Genomic DNA, 19,887 nt, shown 5'->3' on the forward strand with positions numbered 1-19,887 from the left:
TGAAGATTTTTAGGATAATAATCAAATTATTTCAAGTTAAAAAAATAAAAAAAAAACAGAATAAGGAGAGAAGTAATAAAAACATAGGATTTAGGAGCCAAATTTCTATATAATTTATTACCTCGTGGGGAAATATAGATATAATATTTAATGGGGAAAAATTGTCGTTATTCGCAAACATCAAGGCACTGACAGATGACGAACAATTTATAAATATAATAAAATATTCCTTACACGATCCTGTATAACCAGGAGTAACAGAATATTAAAAATATATGTATACTTAAAATAAAACGATGGGTTGAATCGTTTTACTTTCTGTTAATTCTTCCTCAGAGTTACTTTTTTCTATTACTCTTTTTTCTATAACTTTATTAGTCTTGACTCTAGGATTTTGGAAGGCATTCTCGGTCCGGCGGTACTAAACCGAAAGTATAAAGCTGCTGCGAATTTCCATTATCAGAACGTGATTGAACAAATTTTGAATTACGTTAGAAAATTTTAATTACCCTAGAATATCTTATGCGGATTTTGAGAACAAATTCGAGTTGCATCGTTTAATAAAATGATTGAAAAACTCATTCTTCTCTTCGAATTTTTGTTTCTAACCAATACTGCAGAGTTTTGTTCATACACAGTTGGAAAAACGCTTTTACACATGGACACGATTTACGATAAATATTATCATTGATATTATCAAATGGAAAGTATTCTGTCATGTTCTAAGATTAGTAATGAAAATGAAAAAAAAAAAAAGAAAACTGGCACTACTGGGGAAACGATCTCACGTCAAATTCATCACTCGACGTTCAGGAATACCAAAAGTACAGGACAACGAGGGTACGACTAAAAAAATCTACGTTAATTACATTCTTTGTAAGCTTCGCGAATAGCGCAGGAAACTATGAAAACTGGATCTCTAGAGTTGTCAGTTAAAAAATTCAATGATTGCGGAAAATTATGGCTTTGTTCAAATAGTTAAAGAGCAGTCGATTACACAATTTTTCGATGGTAGCGTTACCATCACGATTGTTATGGCTATGTATAAAAATGCAACTCCGGGCTAAAAATTCGTTTGAATTATAATTTCACGATACCCGAATGAAAACGAGTTTGAAAATAAAATTGATGAATTTACGTGAAAAGCGGAACGGAATTAATCCGTGAATAAAGTCGGTGGATATTGCAGGGAAACAGCACCGCTGAACGAACACCCCCTTATGAATTTGAATCAACGGACGCATTTTCATTTGCCTTTCATTAATACTGAATGTGAAGCGACTCTAAAGCCTCGTAATAATTTATTTACAAAAACAGTTTAATTGAAAAATACACATTTTTCAATTATTCCGTGCGTTGGTTCATTGATTCGCGTTGTTCCTTGTTGAAAATGATTTTAAAAAATATGCTTGTTGTCACGTGATTCCGTGGGAGGGGACGCGCTATTTTGAACAATTCGTGGATACGATTTCGCGGATAATATGTGATTTGCTTTCGCAGCACTGGTCATAAGGCTTTTCGGTTTGGGTGGCAGTGGCGGAGGCTTCGACAATTTCGTCGGTGTTATCGTTACGTATTGCGATTCCGGTGACTGCGATTCCGTCAATTTGTTCTGACTTCGTGAACAATTTTCGATAATCGTTTGATCACCATCGATGAGTGTACCATCCAAATTCAACGATGTATCGAAAACTTTGTTCGGTGGATCACTACTTCCATAATTCACCTCATTCTCACATTGCACAAATCCGTTTGACAAGCGTGGCGGCGTCACCATCGGGTGCGACTTCTCGGCCGTGGTGTCGTAAAACTTCGAGGAACCTTCGTTGCAAGGCGCTGCCAAACGTCCACGTCGCATTTTTTTACCTTCCGGATGCTTCCCATTTTCTTTATTCTGCATTTAAAAACACATTGATTATTTAATTGAATGAAAAAAATATCGATAATTTTTCACTCAACGAAAGTGAGTTTATGTCTGAGTTCACAATGATGTGGCGCTTTTAGCTCGTGTTAGAAACGACGCGTTGGAAAGTCAATAGAATATTAAGGAGAATCCTAGGTAAATTTAAGTACCTTTAAAAAATCTGGAAGCTCGAAATTTATTTCTGTTCCCCTTTGGTCTTCGAGTCTTGATCTTTGCGCTCTCTTTATACCCTCGTACAATTCTGAAAAGTGCGAAAAAGCGTCGGATTGAATAAAGCGTTAACACAAACAGGTTGAAATTGATTATCAAAACAAAAGAAGAAAAAGAATTGAGAATTGACGTGAAAAGCTCACCATCTCCTTCGAAACGACCAGGTAATTGGAGCTTTACTCCATTCCGCCATTTTGCGATAAGCGGTGGATGAGGTCGCGAACTTTCTTCACCGGTACAATCAGTCGAATTACTCTTTTCACTTGCGTTGCTGCATTTCGATTTGCTCTGCAAAAGAATCAATTATCTTGGTATAATGACAACGGTGAGAAACACCTGGAATACAACTTTCAATGAAACTGCTGAATTCATACCTTTTTCTTTCCGTGAATCGTCGAGTCACGAAGGAAAAATTTACTAGGAAGAATTGAGGATCCTTCGGAGCGTTGATCGTCGGACTGTGAACGAGAGAAATAGATCGAGGTCAATTAGGGTCAATCGGTGCAATAAATTAACTTCGACAATTTAAACGTTGTAGGGTTTACTGACCTTGCACGATCCCTCGCTGTAATGATATTTGTTTGTACTCTTGCCAACCAATAGCTCTTCAAATACTTTGTTAGTTATTTCGTCGAGAGTAGGTTGACCTTGGGGTATTTCTTCAGGATACTTGAGACCATCTCGATGGAAATCTAACGACATGGGAAAAATGAGTTAAGAAATTACTTCCGAGTTGAACTGTCATTTGTTTCGTCTTCTTTTCAATAAAACTTTGAAAGACTTTTTCATTCTCGAATCGAAGCCTCTTCATCAAAATAATGTAAAAATATCTTCGGCATAAATTCAAGCAACATTAAAATTCAAATAACATTAAACGAGCTTAATTCAACGAGCCAAGTTTCAAAAATCCTCGGAACGTGAATCCGTTTTTTATTGATAAAAAAAAAGTGGAGTCTTTTATTGTTCAACCGGTTGACCGAAATAAGGAGTCGTAAAAAAATCATTATCCTTAAAAATTAGGTAATATACTGACCTTCGCTATTTGATGTAAGCACAAGACGGGCTGGGGCATTTGTCGCTGGGATATCGAGCGAAACCGGATGTCCTTCACCCCATATGGTGATCAAATCGAGCTTGAAACCGTATTTGTTCAAACGAGGTCTCAGCACCTCTCTCAACGTCCGACCTTTGTGTCCTATCACAGTTATAACACGTCGCGAAGGTAAATCTACCTTCAACACTTTCGTAGGTACAACCTCGACTTCTTGCCCAGCCAATACTGCCGATGGATATTTAAGATTAACCAGCTGTGGAATGAAAAAAGTATTGCGTCAAATTTCCAACGAACTAATCGTGCCAAATGTCGATTGAGTGTCGACGAAATTTTTGCCCGCTTTTCAATACAACTTTTCCAGCAGACAAGCATTGTTTTCCGACACCGTGATAATCATGCAAATTCTGTATTTATACGAAGGAAAAAAAATTTCGAATCTTGCCACTCTGGTTTGAGGCCACTACAACTGGATAAAATAAAAGAAAGTTTTAGAATACAGCAAGTGGACAGTACACAAGAATAATGATCATCGAAATCGAACTACTTTCGAAAACTGAAGAAGGCACAAAGGTATCTTCAAATATTTGTTGTCTGCATCGAATTTTTTTTTTAGGATTAAAAAAAAATCAATCGCAATCCTTACGGTCGATTGCGATAAAACACACAAAGCTTTAAGCTTTTTATTTGTACTCGTGAGATTCCGAATCTAAAATGGAAAAAGTCTCTTCAATGTGAATTAAAATCATGCATATTTATGTATTTTTTAAAGAATCCTATTTTGCTCATGCAGAAAGCCCAACATATCTATGACTTTTGTGATGCAACATGCCCAGGGATTTGATTCTAAGTGCAATTACTAAACGGAGTGACAAAACTGGGAGTTAGTTGCGATGTAGCGTATTTGTTAGTCGAGCTTAATGTCCTGAAAGTAATTTCCTCCAAATATTGTTTGTTTGGGTATGGCACTAACCTCGTCCGTGGCTAGTACTAGAACGTCATAGTTAGAGTAACGCAGTGCTCGTTTATCGAGAAGCCGCGTAACGACGTCTTTAATGCTCTCCGTTTGGCTAGTCGGGACGACCGTAGTTGAACCGTCCGGCAATATAACTCGACACAAACCGGTACACTTGGCATGTACTTCTTTCTTTTCATTCGTTTGTCCATCGTAAGACGACACTGACTACAATTTATAGATACTTTTGCTCACACACACAAATCCCATTATGAAATATCACAAAATATCGAAAGAGGAGCCGAAAGAAGGAGCGAGAGTAAGAAAGAAAAAAAAAAAGAAAAAACAAAAAAGCTTCTTCATCGATCTTTCAAGCGACATTTCGAGCCAAAAAAATAGCAAACAACTTTTTACTACTCTTCTCTGAATAAAATCCAACTGGAGTACGATTTTCGTTGCATTTCTTTAGCTTTCCCATCGATCGATGAACTTGAACGTGCTCGCTTCGTGCTATTTTGAACTTACGTGTTTGTTGAAAGACTGCCTCAATGCTAAATCCCACGATGCCAACGACGATCTGCTACTCGATATTGATATACTATCTTCGTTGTTATTGCCCTCTGCCTCTCTCTTCATTGTCGTAAAACTCTTGTATATTGTCTCACCGCGACTCGGCGTTTTGTTGTACTCCGACTCGCCACGATCCTTCGATTTCGATCTATAAAGCAAAATTCAATTTCTTCATTTCCTCTTTTTTACTTGCTTGTTGAGAAGATATACAAAAATGAAAGAATCGTCGACTCATCCGAGTTTCTTTCGATTAGATTCTATCAGTAGTTGGCAATACTCCCAAAAAATAGACAAACGTAGGATTGATCGACGAAACTGACCGATTCTTTCTATGCCAAGGAAGAATTGATTTTCTGCAACGATCTTCCGCATCGGAATGACTCTTTTTCAGTTTAATACTCGGTGAACTCGTCAGTGTCAAATCACAGTCTTCTGTGCTCACTACACCGCTGCCAGTCTCTAAACAGTGCCTGTAAAGATCCGATCTCAGGAATCTTGGATAGCTGTCGAATTTCATCAGATTGAACACTTGTTTCTGAGCCTGAAAAAAAACGAATTAATAAAAATTAGAAACGTGAATTCAGGTGAGGAAAAAAAACTCAAATTTTCGTTCGGAACTCGAAAACGACAATTCGTTTTGATTCTTCCTGAGAAACTCGCCAGTAAGAATGACTCTTGCGCAGAGTAATTGATTTTGGTAATTATCAGTGCGGGAACGCTTGCACATAAAATGTTCAAACGTATCCCTTCGAGCCGTCCACTCGATATTAACGAAAATACAGTTATCAAAAACCGTCTACGAGCTGCAATACTCAGTTCATATATCCATATTATAAATTTTTGAAGGCTGTGCGTAGGTAACGTTGAAACGTTTCACGTGTGACTTATATTTTCACCGACTAAATTTCATGCTCGCGAATCGAAGCCACCTACCGACAGAAGTTTCAACGCTGCTTCAAACGAATTGGTGACAAGGATCATTTTCGATAGTACAAAATCTAGAGTTGCGGCAGCGACGCTGAGATAAATAAATTAAAAAAAGCGAGTTTGCTCCCAGAGATTGAGTTTCCAATATTCGAAAATTTTCAAAATTCATCCATTCACTCTACCCAACTGCATTTTCATTTACAGTGAGTGACGAAAGTATTCGTACAGAAGACCATGCGTGTCTATTGGATCAAATTGCGATCGATGGTATTCTATCAGAAAAAGTCAAAAAAGCACGTGACGTCTACAGATTTTTTTTACCTGTAAAAAAAGATCGGCCGGCGCTTGATTGAGTAACTCTTGAGTTATCTGACCGGAAGCATGACTGTCCACATTCACAGGTTCAGCAGCTGTCGTCGACAAGTGACGCTGATAAATTTGACACGCCAATCTTCGGCGTATGTTTACGTCAGCAGTGTCTTTGTATCTTTCACAAGCTGCCCAGAAGTAAATGTTCTCGTGACTGAATTCTTTTTTCAAGAATTCCTGAACAAACGAGGCATTACAATTGATTAATATTTTTATTGGCACGTCGGGCATGCTCGACGAAAATTTTTCTATAGTCCAAAGAATTTAACAAGAACGAAAAAGATAAAAGTATTCAAATTTTGGTGTGCTGAGATGCATGTAAATTTACATTCTTATGAAATAGGGTATTTTACACCATGTAAGAAAAAATAAAAAATGTTTATGATGGATTTCGTAAAAAATAAACGAAAAAAGTCAATATTTATCAATGCAATGTAAATTTTATAATTTAATTTTAAAAATCGTCTTTTTCATCTGTTTTTCAAATGTCTAAAACACCATCCGCCATATTGGACGTCACTCCGATAGTAAACAATCTAGATTTTTATCGTGCGCTCTGGTTTATTTTGAAATTTTACAAGTTATTATCACATTTGTGAACTTTTATCATTTATTCTATTAAAATTGCATCATCGAAGACGGTTTTGTGAAAGCAGAAAGCACAAATCTGCCAATCATAAATACGTTGGTGGTGGCGATGAATCCACAATTTTTGTGGCCTTCTTACACTCGTATTATTGCACTCAGGCACAAGACACCAATGATGTACATTATAACTCGTTATTTTCACAAATCTTGTTACTTGATTTTTCGCAATCGTTTTGTTCACTAACGGAGTGACGTCACAAACGGCGGCTAGCATTTCCGCGCGAAAATTCAAAATCAAATAAAAAATAGTTTTCAAGGAAGTTGAGGCTGTACAGTCATTTTTTTTACCCAAAAGTTATGACCTTTCAAAAGTTAGGCCAGTTTACAGTTTGGCAATGTTGCATACACTTCAAAGAAAAGTTGGGGAAAAAAAGACGAAAAACTGGTGAAAGCTCAATCGAAAACACGAACGGTGACGACGATGCTGAAGTTTCCAACGTTGGAGTCCAACGAAATGATCTAAAAAACTGTCCAATAATTTCAGTAATTCTCCAATTTATCTCCAGTCGAATTTGTACTTTGTATTTTTTCAATCTACACAATTATGATTCGTGAAATAAAAAACTGATGGATAAATCATTTTATTTTCATTCATTTCGTTGGACTCCAACGTTGGAAACTTCAGCGTCGTACGGTGACGATCCTAGCCTCAAAAAACTGCACGGGAAACAGATTATTATTAATATAATCTCAGCAAATCTCCTAATGAATCTGAAAAAAATTGACATTGTTCAGCGAGCCTTGCTCATGTTGCCCAAAAAATTTCATATTTTTAGCATCATTTTTAACGGAGATATCACTGAATGTGTCTTGACTTCCATAAGATTACATGTTATTTGGCCCAAATTGTTTTGATTTTTCTCAGCAACAACGCTCCTAAACTGTCTGAAAATTTAACTGATTTTTTTTTACACTTCACTTTATAAAATGCAATGGGTTTAAAAGCGATGACATCATTTTCATTCTAATGCCTCAACTTCCTTAAGCCACCACTTTTCGGTCTTATAAAATAGAAATAAAAATTCTACTGGTTCATTGCGATCTCAGGATTAATTTAAACCAATTTTCAAAAGAGGTGTAATTACCCTATTGAAAAGGAAACAACACTTTGAATTTTTCTTTGGTTTTGTACGTACTGCAAAGGTTTGTAATCCTTTAGGATCCTCCAAAAGTTTCTCAAATCCGGACGCCCATGTGTGAACTCCATTCCCATTGCTCGTTTTGTCGAATGATTCGGAACTCCCATGCTGTAATGATAACGAAATTCGTCACTTTTCATCGTGATTAATACCTCCGTGAAATGAAGTCAGAAAAAACTTTTCACAAGAAAAAAAAAACATGGCGTTGGCTATAATTTACGACGAACTATCCATAAATTAGCATATAAAAGATCCATAAAAATGAGATCGTTCCACGTTTTTGTTGCATCAAATGCACAATAAAAATGAGCGAACAAGAAATTACGTTCTGGAACGTGTCTTACTGAATTTATGATCGACACGTCAGAACAGGGATGGGCACAATTACGACGAAAAAAACATTTTGATAGATCCATAAACATGAAGCACTTTGAAATGGGACGAGCAATAAACTCGTGTTAGCGAGCATCGTTCACATTGACATTGTATCCGTAAATATAGAAATCAGCTGATTAATAACTGTCAGGTCGAGGCTAGCCTCGATTAATTATCAAATAAAATTTATTCTCTGCGGCCACAACTTCGATTGTATTTGTCCGGTGAGGAATTCTGATCTAATTATTATATTTTTTTTTCACGATGTTGCAGCCTCCCCATCAATTGACCTAAAATTCATTAAATAAACTTCTTCGTACATCTAAATGTTCTCGACGTACACGGGACGTTTGAGAGTGCGCGTATACGACGAACATAATAAGAATATTATCCGATGCATCTACCTCATTCATATTCTTCGAGCAAGCAGTCGCTTATCCTATTAAATTCATTCGGATTAGAACGAATCTCGATGAGTCAGTTTCGCCGGAAGTGAGCTTAACGAGTTTCGATCTTTGTTAACGAATAATAAAATTCTCGTTAAAGAATTTCGTGGGAGTGAAAATACACGAGGAAATGATCCGAGCTGAAAATTCTTGTCGTTGAACTGCGTGTAAAACCTGATGAAGCTAGAACGGCGAAAGAAAACAGGCCGTTGAACCATACGACGTCGGTTGGTTCGTGGTTCGTCCAGACAGCGGATGAGACACGTAGCTTTAATTCTAGAAAAACAGGCTAAAAGGAAACGATACGAAATGAGGTTTGTCGGGGGGAGGGAAATTCTTGCAAATAATAGCTCGTTAGTTCGTTATCGCGAGTGTCCCCGTTCCGTTGGTTTCCACAACCGCGAGGAGGCATTTGTAAAAAAGCCGAAAGCCTGAAACCGACTCGGGTTAAGTGACGTTTCATTTGGCTGAGCTCGTACGGACTTTTAAAAAACGCTGATCATGTCAGATTAATTGTGAAAGTGTTTTCTCAAAATTTTCAGCTGAATTTTCGCCATCGGGCATCGAACGCTGAAGTTTCCAACGTTGGAGTCCAACGAAATGAACGAAAAAAACGTTTGTAATTCACCAATTTTTTATTTCACGAATCGGTGGTGCACCTTGAAAAACTACGAATCGCAAATTTGGCAGGGAACAAAATAGGGGAATTACTGGAATTATTGGAGAGTTTTTTTCGATCATTTCGTTGGACTCCAACGTTGGAAACTTCAGCGTCATATCGGGCATTCATTTAAGCGCGTAAATTCTTCGTTCTTCGTTCCCAAGTGTTTTCATAACGCTGAAGTTTCCAACGTTGGAGTCCAACGAAACGATCGAAAAAAACTCTCCAATAATTCCAGTAATTCTCCTATTTTGTTCCCTGCCAAATTTCCGATTCGTAGTGTTTTTCAAGCTGCACCAACGATTCGTGAAATAAAAAATTGGTGAATTACAAACGTTTTTTTCGTTCATTTCGTTGGACTCCAACGTTGGAAACTTCAGCGTCGTGTGTTTTCAACGAATGAATCCATGCGCTGAACTCTTTCGGTGTCAAATAGCAAACAGTCTGAGCGCAGAGCCCATCACCGATCGGACGAGCATGAAGAATGCCATCGTATATATCCGCGTAGGATTCTTTCGCGTGCAACACCTGTTATTCAACGACGGGTGAATAGCGTGGGAACGAAAAGTCGAGTCTCACGCGCGCGCGCGAATCCACTCGCCAAGAATGCTCCGACGATTTTTCCGCGGGATAACAATAAGTCGAGGTAAAGGGAGAAAAAATAAGGGGACCCGACAATGAGGACACTCAGCGGAGAGAAAAAATAAAAGGTTCAACGATTTTACTCGGAGGCTATTCATTCCGAAACGCTTAGTGGATTGTCGTACACGCAACGACGACGCACCGGATGTCATTTTTTTACCCAGATCCTCAATCCGTTTCAGTGTAAAATACTATCAAAACTGTAATTGCTTTTTGCGATAGGAGTCCGAGCGGCGGTCTGACCTGCATCGACTATCACCGTTTTCTCGCTAATTAATCAATTCGAAAGTATGTCAATGAGAATTGCTTCTTGAGCTTTCGCGCAATCGAACGGTACGTGATTAGAATTTGCCACATTAGTCGTTTCGTATGGTCAATGGGAGCGACAAGAGCGTGAAAAAGGGCAAAAACAATCCTGCATATTCCTTTGAAAGAACATTTGATCGACATTTCTCGATGGGAACATTTTTTTAATGACTCGCGCGATATTGTCAATGCCGAAGGTTATGTCGCGGTTGAAGCTAATTGAAATTTATGTAACATCCTGTGGATGAACTTGCGTCAATGACTGCAAAATTGCGATCTTTCATTTTCACTTATTTTTCCATACTTTTTGTTTAATCGTTCGACTAAAAATACTGCAACAATTATTGACTGTTTTAAATTCATTTTTTGATAAATTTCTTCATCATAATTGATTTGAAGTGTAAAACTGTAATTAAATTCGAATGACTTGAGAATTGAGAAAATAGTTTAATTGGAAAGTTTCAAGTTCATTTTTTATCATCCTCAATTATCACGTTTCAGATCGTCTAAAACCGAAAAATTGATCCTCACAAATGCAGAAAGTGAAAAAATAGTAAAGGGATCCGAGAAAAATAGTTTTGACATTTGAGACGACGTTCCGAGATTACGAGAGAGAGAGTTTGAGACGAAAAAAATGGATAAAAAAGTTGAGCATATTCTGGCATAAACTTTATCTGTCTTCTACCTCGAGTTTACGAGTACTGCTCTAAGCCGCGTTTTACTACAGACTACGTACTGACTTCGCGAGTTTTTCCATTTCTCGGGGATCGTTGAAAGCGTTTGTCCGGCAATGCGCGTAATCCCATTTATGTGGCCTTTCCCTTTTCTTCCTTTATGCGCGCATACACAAAACACGAAGAAAAAGTCTCGAGAGTAACTAAAAGAAACGAAAAGTAGCAGCACGTGCACCACTGATTCACGGTTGAATATTCGCGCACAATATTCTATCTCGTATTATTCTCATCAGCTTTTTCGTATCACTTTGTTTCGCCCTTCTGCCGTTTTTTTTGTTGTTGTGCGTTTCTGTGTATGTTTTTTTTTTGTTTTTTGGATAGACTCGGACTGTGATGTGCGATCGAGGATACACACAGCAGCGTGAACTCGTTGGGCCTCGTTAAGAGGGCGCCCCGCCCAGTCACAGCACGTTAATCGCTCTTCTTCGTTTTCTTGGGGCGACCTTTTGTCCGGTTGACAGCGTAAAACGCTGACGAACAACGCGACGACGATCACGAATTTCAACAGTCATACGTGCTGCGCGAGAATACTTGAGGATTCCCAAAGCGCGTTTCTCGTACGCGCGACACGCTCTTCCCGATGTCCAGTTAAGCACTAATACCAATGCTCCTACATCGGGCCAAACGAGCGGAGGCTCTCCTCCTTATTGCCCCTGCCTTCCTCTTCTTTTCTCTGTCCCGCCACACAACTCTCCATGCCGTGACGATCACCATCTCCCACTCGAACACCCTGCCTACAGTATGATCTCTGTATTTTCACCAAATCTTATTTCGGTAGACTCAATAAATTTTTCAACATTTTCGAGCTCTCTGAACCTGTCGTCGCGAACGTTCCAGCAAACACTGATTATTCAATTTCACTTTCATTTCCCTCGCGATATGTATCCGAACCTGTTCAATACGTTGTGACCTGCGAAATAATTCGATTGCTGACCTGTGACCTCAGGTTTAATTATTTCAGTACAAATTCAGTGCGAGGAACAAAATTATGTTCGCAAAGAATGTCAATTTTCAATAAAAATGTTATTTTTTTTCATTAAGAACGTGGTTGAGTCAGAATGAGATGATTATTCTTTAGCGAATTATTATTATTTTTTTAATTAGCTGTTTTTGATACCCTCTTTTTAAAGTTTTAGTAAGCCTTGTAGGGCAATTTTTGGGAAAACTGAATAGCTGCAGAAAAGTCGAAATTTTGAATATTTTGATCATTTACGAAAGCACATTTCGAGACTTTTGATGGTACGAGAAGAGAAACGTTGTGGAGTTATTTTAATTACTACAATCATTCATCGCGTTTGAAATATGCAACATTTTTCTTTCGTCCATTCCAACAAAATATCGAGTGAATTTACAGCCACTACGTCATAACCAAATTTCATGACTTCTCCTAATGCACTGTTGAATACAGAAGTTTAACTCTTTAGTCGGCAAATAAAACTCGACGAAGTGGTAATTATACCGTCTTCAACGCTAACAGTAATCTCCAGTTACACAAAATTAAGTACGATATTTTTTTGCCTATGAGAATCTTCCTTTTTCAGTCGTTTCTTCATGCTCTGTTTCAGGAAATCCGAATAATTTCGAAATAGACACTTCTGTTGTACATTAAATGTTTTTTTTTTTCAACTAAGGAGCGTAGATACGACTCAATATTGCGCGCGTTCCGTAATTAAGTAGATCATCAATTTCCACATTCTGAACTCGATGTTTAACCACCAAATTGTTATGATCCTGAAATTTGATCTTACAAAAAAAGAAACGGCGTTTTTTTTTGTAAGATCAAATTGTTTTCTTCTTTATCTGATTCTTCGTTCTGCACGTTTAAAAATGTACGCACTTAAGATGATTCTGCTTCGTAATTTGGATAATTTAATTTGACTCAGGAACCCCGTGATGTCTAAAATTTTGCAAGAGTATTTCAAGAGTTCGAAACGCTGTATAGAGTTTTTCGAACATCTCAATTAAAAATCCTAAAAAAGAGAAAATTCTGAGGCGATCTGTAGGCAGATAAATATCAATAAACTTATTTCATAAACAACTAAATTTTCCGATCAATCCGTTCGACGATTTTTTGCTTCAATAGCTTATTAATAGTTTGTTCACGAGTTGTTATAAAATAGAATTTCCGACAACGCATTTCATCTGTGAATGGATCATTCTGAGAGGAGCGCAGATGACAATCGTTGTGCGATAATTTTTCTAATTACAACTTTGGCGCTGTGAATTCATCGAACATTCAGAGTGCCATTTCACAAGGAGATTTGACTGTAGCCAGGGCACTATTCTCTCAGTTGATGATGCTACTCGACGCCGCACGCTACTGCATTTTCCGCCAGCGTATATTACTCTCGTATGCCATCAAACGAGTCACGCATCGTTCATCCATTCTTCGTGTGCGTGTGTCAGTAGATATTCGTGTTTCGTTGAGGGTACATGCGCCTCGCAGTGAACTCTTTCAGTCACAGGCTTGTAACGTATATACGTGAGTTGATGTGTGCTCGGTGCTCGATGTACAAATATATTTATATACGCCTGTGTTCTTCCTTCATTCTCAGCAATCGGTCTCGCTCTTGCTCTCCCTTCCTTTCTTTCGCACTGGCTTTAAACGGAGGCAGGAAATGATGACGCGGCCTCAATCGCGAACGAGCGAGAAACCGGAAATCGTGCAGAGCCTTGCTTTACCTGTGCTTCGCGAATCTCGATATTTCATTTATTTGTAGTAACAGGCCATTTATTTGTACCTGCAATCAATTATCATTTCCTATAATTTAAGCTTCGCCGTCAATCCTCAATGAACGAAGGCTGAGAATTGAGGTGAAACAAGTGTCGATACTCATTGAGTGCACGGAACTCTTCAATTTCATTTCGAAATTTAATGCTCGCAGATTATCAAGATTGACTTGTAAAGTCCAATTTGCAGCTGAGCGTTGTGAATCCGTTTAATGTGAGCAATTGCACAATGAAAGTCCGACGCTAAATATACCACCATAGTTTTGATTCTCATCGAAACGGCACGATTCCGAGTTGATCCTTGCCATAGAAAATCATTTGATTTTCAGAGACATCACACTTCGAGGCTCAAAATATTTTCATCCGTAGTACCAGCCCGAAAACGTTGTTGTGTGACCCACGTTGACTGTCTGCATGGTAAAGCAGTAGAACACGAAGGAGTTGAGAGAGCGATGTGGGAACAGAGAGCTCCGGGTGCTTCGTGCCTGGATAATTGGACGGTCGTGATCTCATAACCGGACTGCTCCGGGAATACTTTTTAACAATCGTACAAACCCATTGCTCTTCGTTGTAATCGGCGTCGTTTCATTCCTAGAAAATTGCTGACAACAGGGTATTATAGTCTGTACACTCCAAAACGTTTTGTGTGTGCTTTTTTTCCTTTTTTTTTTTCGTTAGGAGGAACCACGAGAATTTAGCTTGCAGAATGCCTCCCAACGGTGGTGGATTTCCGAGAAAAAAACATTTACCATATGTCGCGCACGCGAGCTTCCCGCTCGAATCTCATACATCTCGCAACATGCATGCACATATTTATATATACACACGATTCGTCAGAGAAAAAACTTGATATTCGATGCAGCCACTGACATACTTCCGAAACGATTGTTTTTATCAGATTCAAAAATACTTTTTATACTCATGTGCGTAAGTGGAAAGTGACACAGTAGCATCTTCAAATAACGAGTCATTTGTTAATCACAACACAAATAGACTGAGAATATCTTACCCCTTTTTCCTCCTGACAAGGATTCTTTTGTCGGCTGCATATTGAGGAAACGAATAAACTTGAAATACTATCTCTATAAGGACATGTTTACGTAGACTTTTAAATTCATTATCAATATTGTCTCTCAAAAATTTGTCAGGATGTTAAAATCACTATAAAAATGGCTAGATCTACTTTGCAGCTTAAGAAAGATGTTCGTTTATATCAACTTGGTGTTGATGAGCTTTTGTTTTGACTTAATTTTCAGATAAATAGTGTACCTTGAAAAATAATTCATTCAAACTCGAGCAATTTAAAAATTTCTGTTGACGAAATATTTGGTTTTAGAATATAAACTCGAAAGGTTGATCTGACGATTCATAAGGAATGAGCAGAGTTGAATAAATAGTTAACTCACCAAACAGCTATCAGAATCGCAGCCACCGACGTTTCTCATTTCTTGAAGGCTTCCCCAAGGTCTGGGCTCATTCTTGTTCGTGTAAGAATTACCAAATGATGAAGAAAATTCGGCTTTTGTGGGTTTCAAATCTTCCATACTGTGGACCAGAGATTTGGAGAAGTGATTATAAACTTTGGGGCTCAGTTTGTTGTCACTGGAAGCTGACGTTTCCCGTCCATGTTCAGAGTCCTCCATGGCAATACGGTGATGAGAATTTTCAGAATAATTGTCCCGCGATTCGACGATCGACGTTTCGGTGCGAAATGTTTCAACGCTCGGGCATACAGAGGCGAACTCGTCGACTGACGAAGTAGCCGTTTGCTCACCAACTGAACGAGCAGATGGTCCGGGACAGGTGATGATATCCCCACCACCGTCGCTACTACCTCGTACCGAACTTTGTCCCCTCAGAGAACGCCGAGTTACGTTATTGAATGGTCCAACCCCTGCGCAAGCCACATCCTCGTTGCTCCAACTCTTCGTTCCATTTTCCCTCGCACTCTCCATCGTTGCCCGTAAATTTGAGTATTCAGGATCCTTCGATGACCTCGAGAGCGGAGCCTCGCTCCAGCGTGAGTCAGAGAGCGCGCGAACCGTCAGTTTCGAACCTGACGCCGAACAAGCGTTCCCTCGACAAACTGGCATCCGAGGATTCTGCAATTCGAATAAGCAACTAGTTTCATGATTTTTTTCAATTACCTTGATTATAATATATGAAAATAGTTGACCCTCCTTGCTTTTTGAGGATTGATTCTTCTGTGTCTGAATATTGTCGAGTTCATATTTTTGCAACCATCCATTTTTCATATTTTTCAGAGATCGAAAGAGACTATGTTGGCGAAAAAATGTTGCATTTGAAAATTGTAAATAGAAATCTTTCTCACTCTCTTGAAATTCAATTATTTTTTTATTTTACTGTCGAACCTTTTCATTATTGTTTATTCTTTTTAAGGGAAGCATGTACTTGAGATACTTTTATTCGTAATGATTCTTCACAAATTGTTTGTTGTTTTCAGTAAAAAAATCATCGACAGTGTTTTCCACGACTCGTTAATATTCGATCTTCCGGTTTGGCACAATCTTCTCAAAGAGCTCAGCAAAGATTATATGTGGAATTTTGAAAATAATGCATTTTTTTCCGAATGTTTATCAACGAAACTATGCAGTCAGTTACCGAGCTCCATCAATTTATACCGCAAGTATGTAAGTTGTGTGCATGGTTTTTTGACTCATTGCTCACTGTAATCGACTATGTTTGAAAAATATAGCTTCGAGTTATTTATGAAAGCAATAATACAATCTCGATACTACACTTTGGAGAAGCACCGTCATTTTATCTTCATCTTAGTAAAAAAAATAGTGTTTCATCGTTCGTGACTCAGGGGTCACGTATATTCTCTTAATTAACTCTTGCTTGAGAAAATTGCAACAATGAAGTAACTGCGCGATAAAACGTTAACGATGGTAATTAAAGGATCGGTAACGGTCGTTCCTCATTTGTCTTGATGATTACAGTAAGTAAATGTGTGTGTTTCAACTCCTGCAATTAATTCAATCGTTCTACTTGAAGAACTGAAAATTGTTGAATTCGAAAAGAATCGTCACTCAAAACGATGCTTTTAGAAGTGGTTGAAATCGACAATGCAAATTCTAATTCAATTAATTAATGCAAAGAATTAAGTTTTCGCGAATTGCGACAAATTTCCTATGAGTGCTTTTATCTTTCTCCCTGTTACGGAATATCCTTGTAATTTTTCACTGGAAATAATATTGGAATGGCTGCTAATTAATATTAGCTGGTTTCTTAGAATTCTTACTGTCACTTTAAGCTACCGATTCTCTATTTTTCTGCGAACTAGCAACATTATCGGTTTCTACAGAAACTTCATTTTGTGAACTATGCAAATGACTATAAAAAATTATTCTGATTCCTTCGAGTTTTTTTTAGTTACATTTATGAATTAACCCTCGAGTTACTACTTTTCGTTATTACCACATTAAGTTATAGAATACAGATGCACGAAACTTATTTACGTACTCTGGACAATAAATTCGATGGGCATTGTCGACGTTGCGGAAAATCAGGCAGAATTTTGCGTTCTGAGTGACTGACGTAATCGTCTTTGAAGCCGATACCAGAATCACTGTTGCTCGAATGTGCAGTAGACGTGCTGATATTACTGGGTTGCGGAGATGCAGTTTCCTGATGCCTGTGAGCCTCGTTATAAGGATTGGCATCATTGTCGACTGAATCCGTGATATAAAGGGTTTGTATGGCACCGATAAGACTGTTACAACTGTCCGGAAATTCTTGACAAACGTTCAACTCTGAAGTTTTTGTGCAGGTGAATCCAAAAATGTTACAGGTACTAGCGTGCACTGCATGGTCGATGAGTTTGTAATATATGGTGAATACGTGGCACGAATTTGATACAATATCATCGTTATCCTTTACTGATTTAGTCAGGATACCGAAATACTGCTTATCCTGGTCGGAGAATGAATTACAGAATATTATTCTGTACGACGGATACTCGGCTATTACACGATTCTCTGAATTTGTTAATTTTATGTTAGCAACGTGAATAGTCAATAACACCGTTGTGGGATTACGCTTTTCTGCTTTCAGTCTCTTGATGCACTTTCTCAACACCTGCAAACAATAATCATTAATGAAATTAGTGCGTGAGCCAATAGTATTAAAATAGCATTTTTTATTTTTGGAAACAAAAACATTTTCAGGGGGATTTATGCATAATAATTGATCAACAGAATCGATTAGTTTTTTGTTAGGGGCTAATGATTTTCACCTTGAAAAATGAAAATGTCACTATAGAGATATTAAAGATGATTAGTGCAATGAAAAATACTAACATTCAAATAATTTAATATATTATAAATAATTTCAAAGCAATTGAGAAATTGACAATGATCCACGAATCAAAATGAAACTTTCTAAGATTACGATCTTGTCATTGAAATTCAATGGAATATATTTTTTTCATACAGCCCCAATCAATCAACAGTTGTTTGGAATCAATGAAAGTGTACAGAAGTTATTTTCTTCTGTATTTTAACAATACGAATTTTACTATCATCTTTAATTTCAAACTTTTTGAAGTAGTTGTGCAATGAGAGCATGTATACAATAAAATTTGAAATTGATTGTATCATAGTTTAAATGTCAAACAAAATCAATCATTGGTTTTCTATCATATCATTCTACCATTAACTGATTATCGATGAAACTTTATTCAAATGTACTAATAAGTATATATTTGGAGAATTTTCTTGGCAAAATTGAATTTTAAGCTTCACCAGCAAAAGAACTGCAAAACCTTTGATTAATTATGTTATAACATAAAGTATTTCAGTGGCTTAATATTTTTCCAGATTTATTATTATTATTTCAGTTTGATTTCACAAAATAATTGTTACCTGTATCATAGTAGACGGATGCAACTGATTAGGAATATCAATAGTGCCCAAATATCCAACAACTGTTCTGTGCACAATTTTTTCAGAATCTCGTTTGTGAGAAAGAGGAGGAGGAGGAGGAGGCAAAGCGCTGGCCATGTTCCATCTGTGGTGAAGACCGGCATGACTGCATTGGATTTTGCTTTGTGGTATTGCCCTTGCAACATGTTCAAAAGAAGTGTCAAACATTGCTCCGCTTTGTAAATCTCTCACAACCTTGGCAACTCGACATTGCAACTGAGGAGCAGAACCAGCAGAGTTTCTTGGTTTGTGAGAATACTTTGGCTTAGATCGAACAGTGGCCAAACCCTCCTCATCTGAGGAATCTGAATAATAGTTCTCAGCTATTTGTAGTCTCAAAATACCCTTAGAATGGCCTATCAGCCTAACTACATCATCATGCGGTGCTTTCCCTACATTGTGACCATTGACCGCCACTAAATAATCACCGGCTCTCAGGCCAGCGCTTTCCGCAGGACTTCCTTGTACTATACAACTCAGGATACAGGGTTGTTGGCCAGAAATTGTAAAGCCAAAACCTTTAGCACCTCGCACCAATTCCACAGCGCGTACTCCATAATTCACTCTTTTCTTCTTTCGCCTATTATGGTGCATTTTTACGAATAATAGAAAATCGTAAATTCTTTATTGTGATCAAACGAACTCGCGCCAAGGATTTTAAGTACTTCAAGACACTAAAATCCATGTGTGATTTCCACACTCTACAACACCAACGTAACTAATCGATGTCAATTTCATTGAGCATTATTGCGATTGCGTTGCGGCGACGAACTTATTTTATTTTTATAATTTTTGAGAAACAATATGCATTGTTTGTAGGACACGCGACACTTTATTCAAACGCGTCTTTTGCAAGAACGGAAGGATTAAACACGGAAAAAAAGACGAACAAACAATCGCAAGGGTTGAACAATTTTCTATCCTATCATAACATTGCATATAAGCGATTGAAATTTTTATAATATTGCACTTTAAAATATATATGACTTTATTATCTCGCAGGAATTCCTGTAGATTCACTACATTTCTGCACTCGCGTATACATGGGACTGTAACGTGCAATATATCCTGCTGGTTACTCCCAGAGAATATCTATGTTCTTCGTCAGACATGTTTTTGAAACTGTGGTGCCACCTCGCAACCAAAGGCTCAAGCTTTACAGTAATTTCTTATGGACTTTCGCTCCAGGGTAGGTTCACTGAAGATTTTCTACATGACACCTTTTATTCTTCGCAAAAGTGAAAGAGGATGCTG

At 37.8% G+C, this 19,887-nt stretch overlaps 1 protein-coding gene across 2 annotated transcripts; it reads right to left on the reverse strand.

Annotated features, from left to right (window-relative positions):
• Positions 1–89: 89 nt before the first annotated feature.
• loco (locomotion defects) lies at positions 90–19,877 on the reverse strand. 2 transcript variants are annotated; one of them, XM_043410470.1, is made up of 14 exons: positions 18,574–19,871; positions 17,174–17,788; positions 15,094–15,789; positions 7,791–7,901; positions 5,959–6,183; positions 5,031–5,251; positions 4,666–4,858; positions 4,159–4,368; positions 3,168–3,441; positions 2,684–2,826; positions 2,509–2,592; positions 2,278–2,422; positions 2,074–2,165; positions 90–1,894 (listed from the first exon to the last, which is right to left on the reverse strand). In XM_043410470.1, the coding sequence occupies exons 1-14, from the start codon at positions 19,225–19,227 to the stop codon at positions 1,397–1,399; spliced, it is 4,161 nt and encodes a 1,386-aa protein (XP_043266405.1). In that variant the 5' UTR covers positions 19,228–19,871; the 3' UTR covers positions 90–1,396. The 2 variants fall into 2 exon arrangements, with proteins under 2 accessions (XP_043266405.1, XP_043266406.1); XM_043410471.1 differs by lacking the exon at positions 4,159–4,368 and having other exon boundaries at positions 18,574–19,877.
• Between the last annotated feature and the right edge of the window lie 10 nt (positions 19,878–19,887).

The sequence above is a fragment of the Venturia canescens genome, chromosome 1 (assembly GCF_019457755.1).
Source record: "Venturia canescens isolate UGA chromosome 1, ASM1945775v1, whole genome shotgun sequence".
In the NCBI taxonomy this organism is placed as follows: domain Eukaryota; kingdom Metazoa; phylum Arthropoda; class Insecta; order Hymenoptera; family Ichneumonidae; genus Venturia; species Venturia canescens.

Bases quoted from the DNA above. Each gene is read 5' to 3' on its own strand.
- loco (XM_043410470.1), bottom strand. From the start codon at position 19,227: ATGCACCATAATAGGCGAAAGAAGAAAAGAGTGAATTATGGAGTACGC. The intron at 4,859-5,030 runs GTCAGTTTCGTC...TTTGCTTTATAG, and splicing joins CCTTGGCATAGAAAGAATCG to ATCGAAATCGAAGGATCGTG. The intron at 2,827-3,167 runs GTCAGTATATTA...CCATGTCGTTAG, and splicing joins GCTTACATCAAATAGCGAAG to ATTTCCATCGAGATGGTCTC.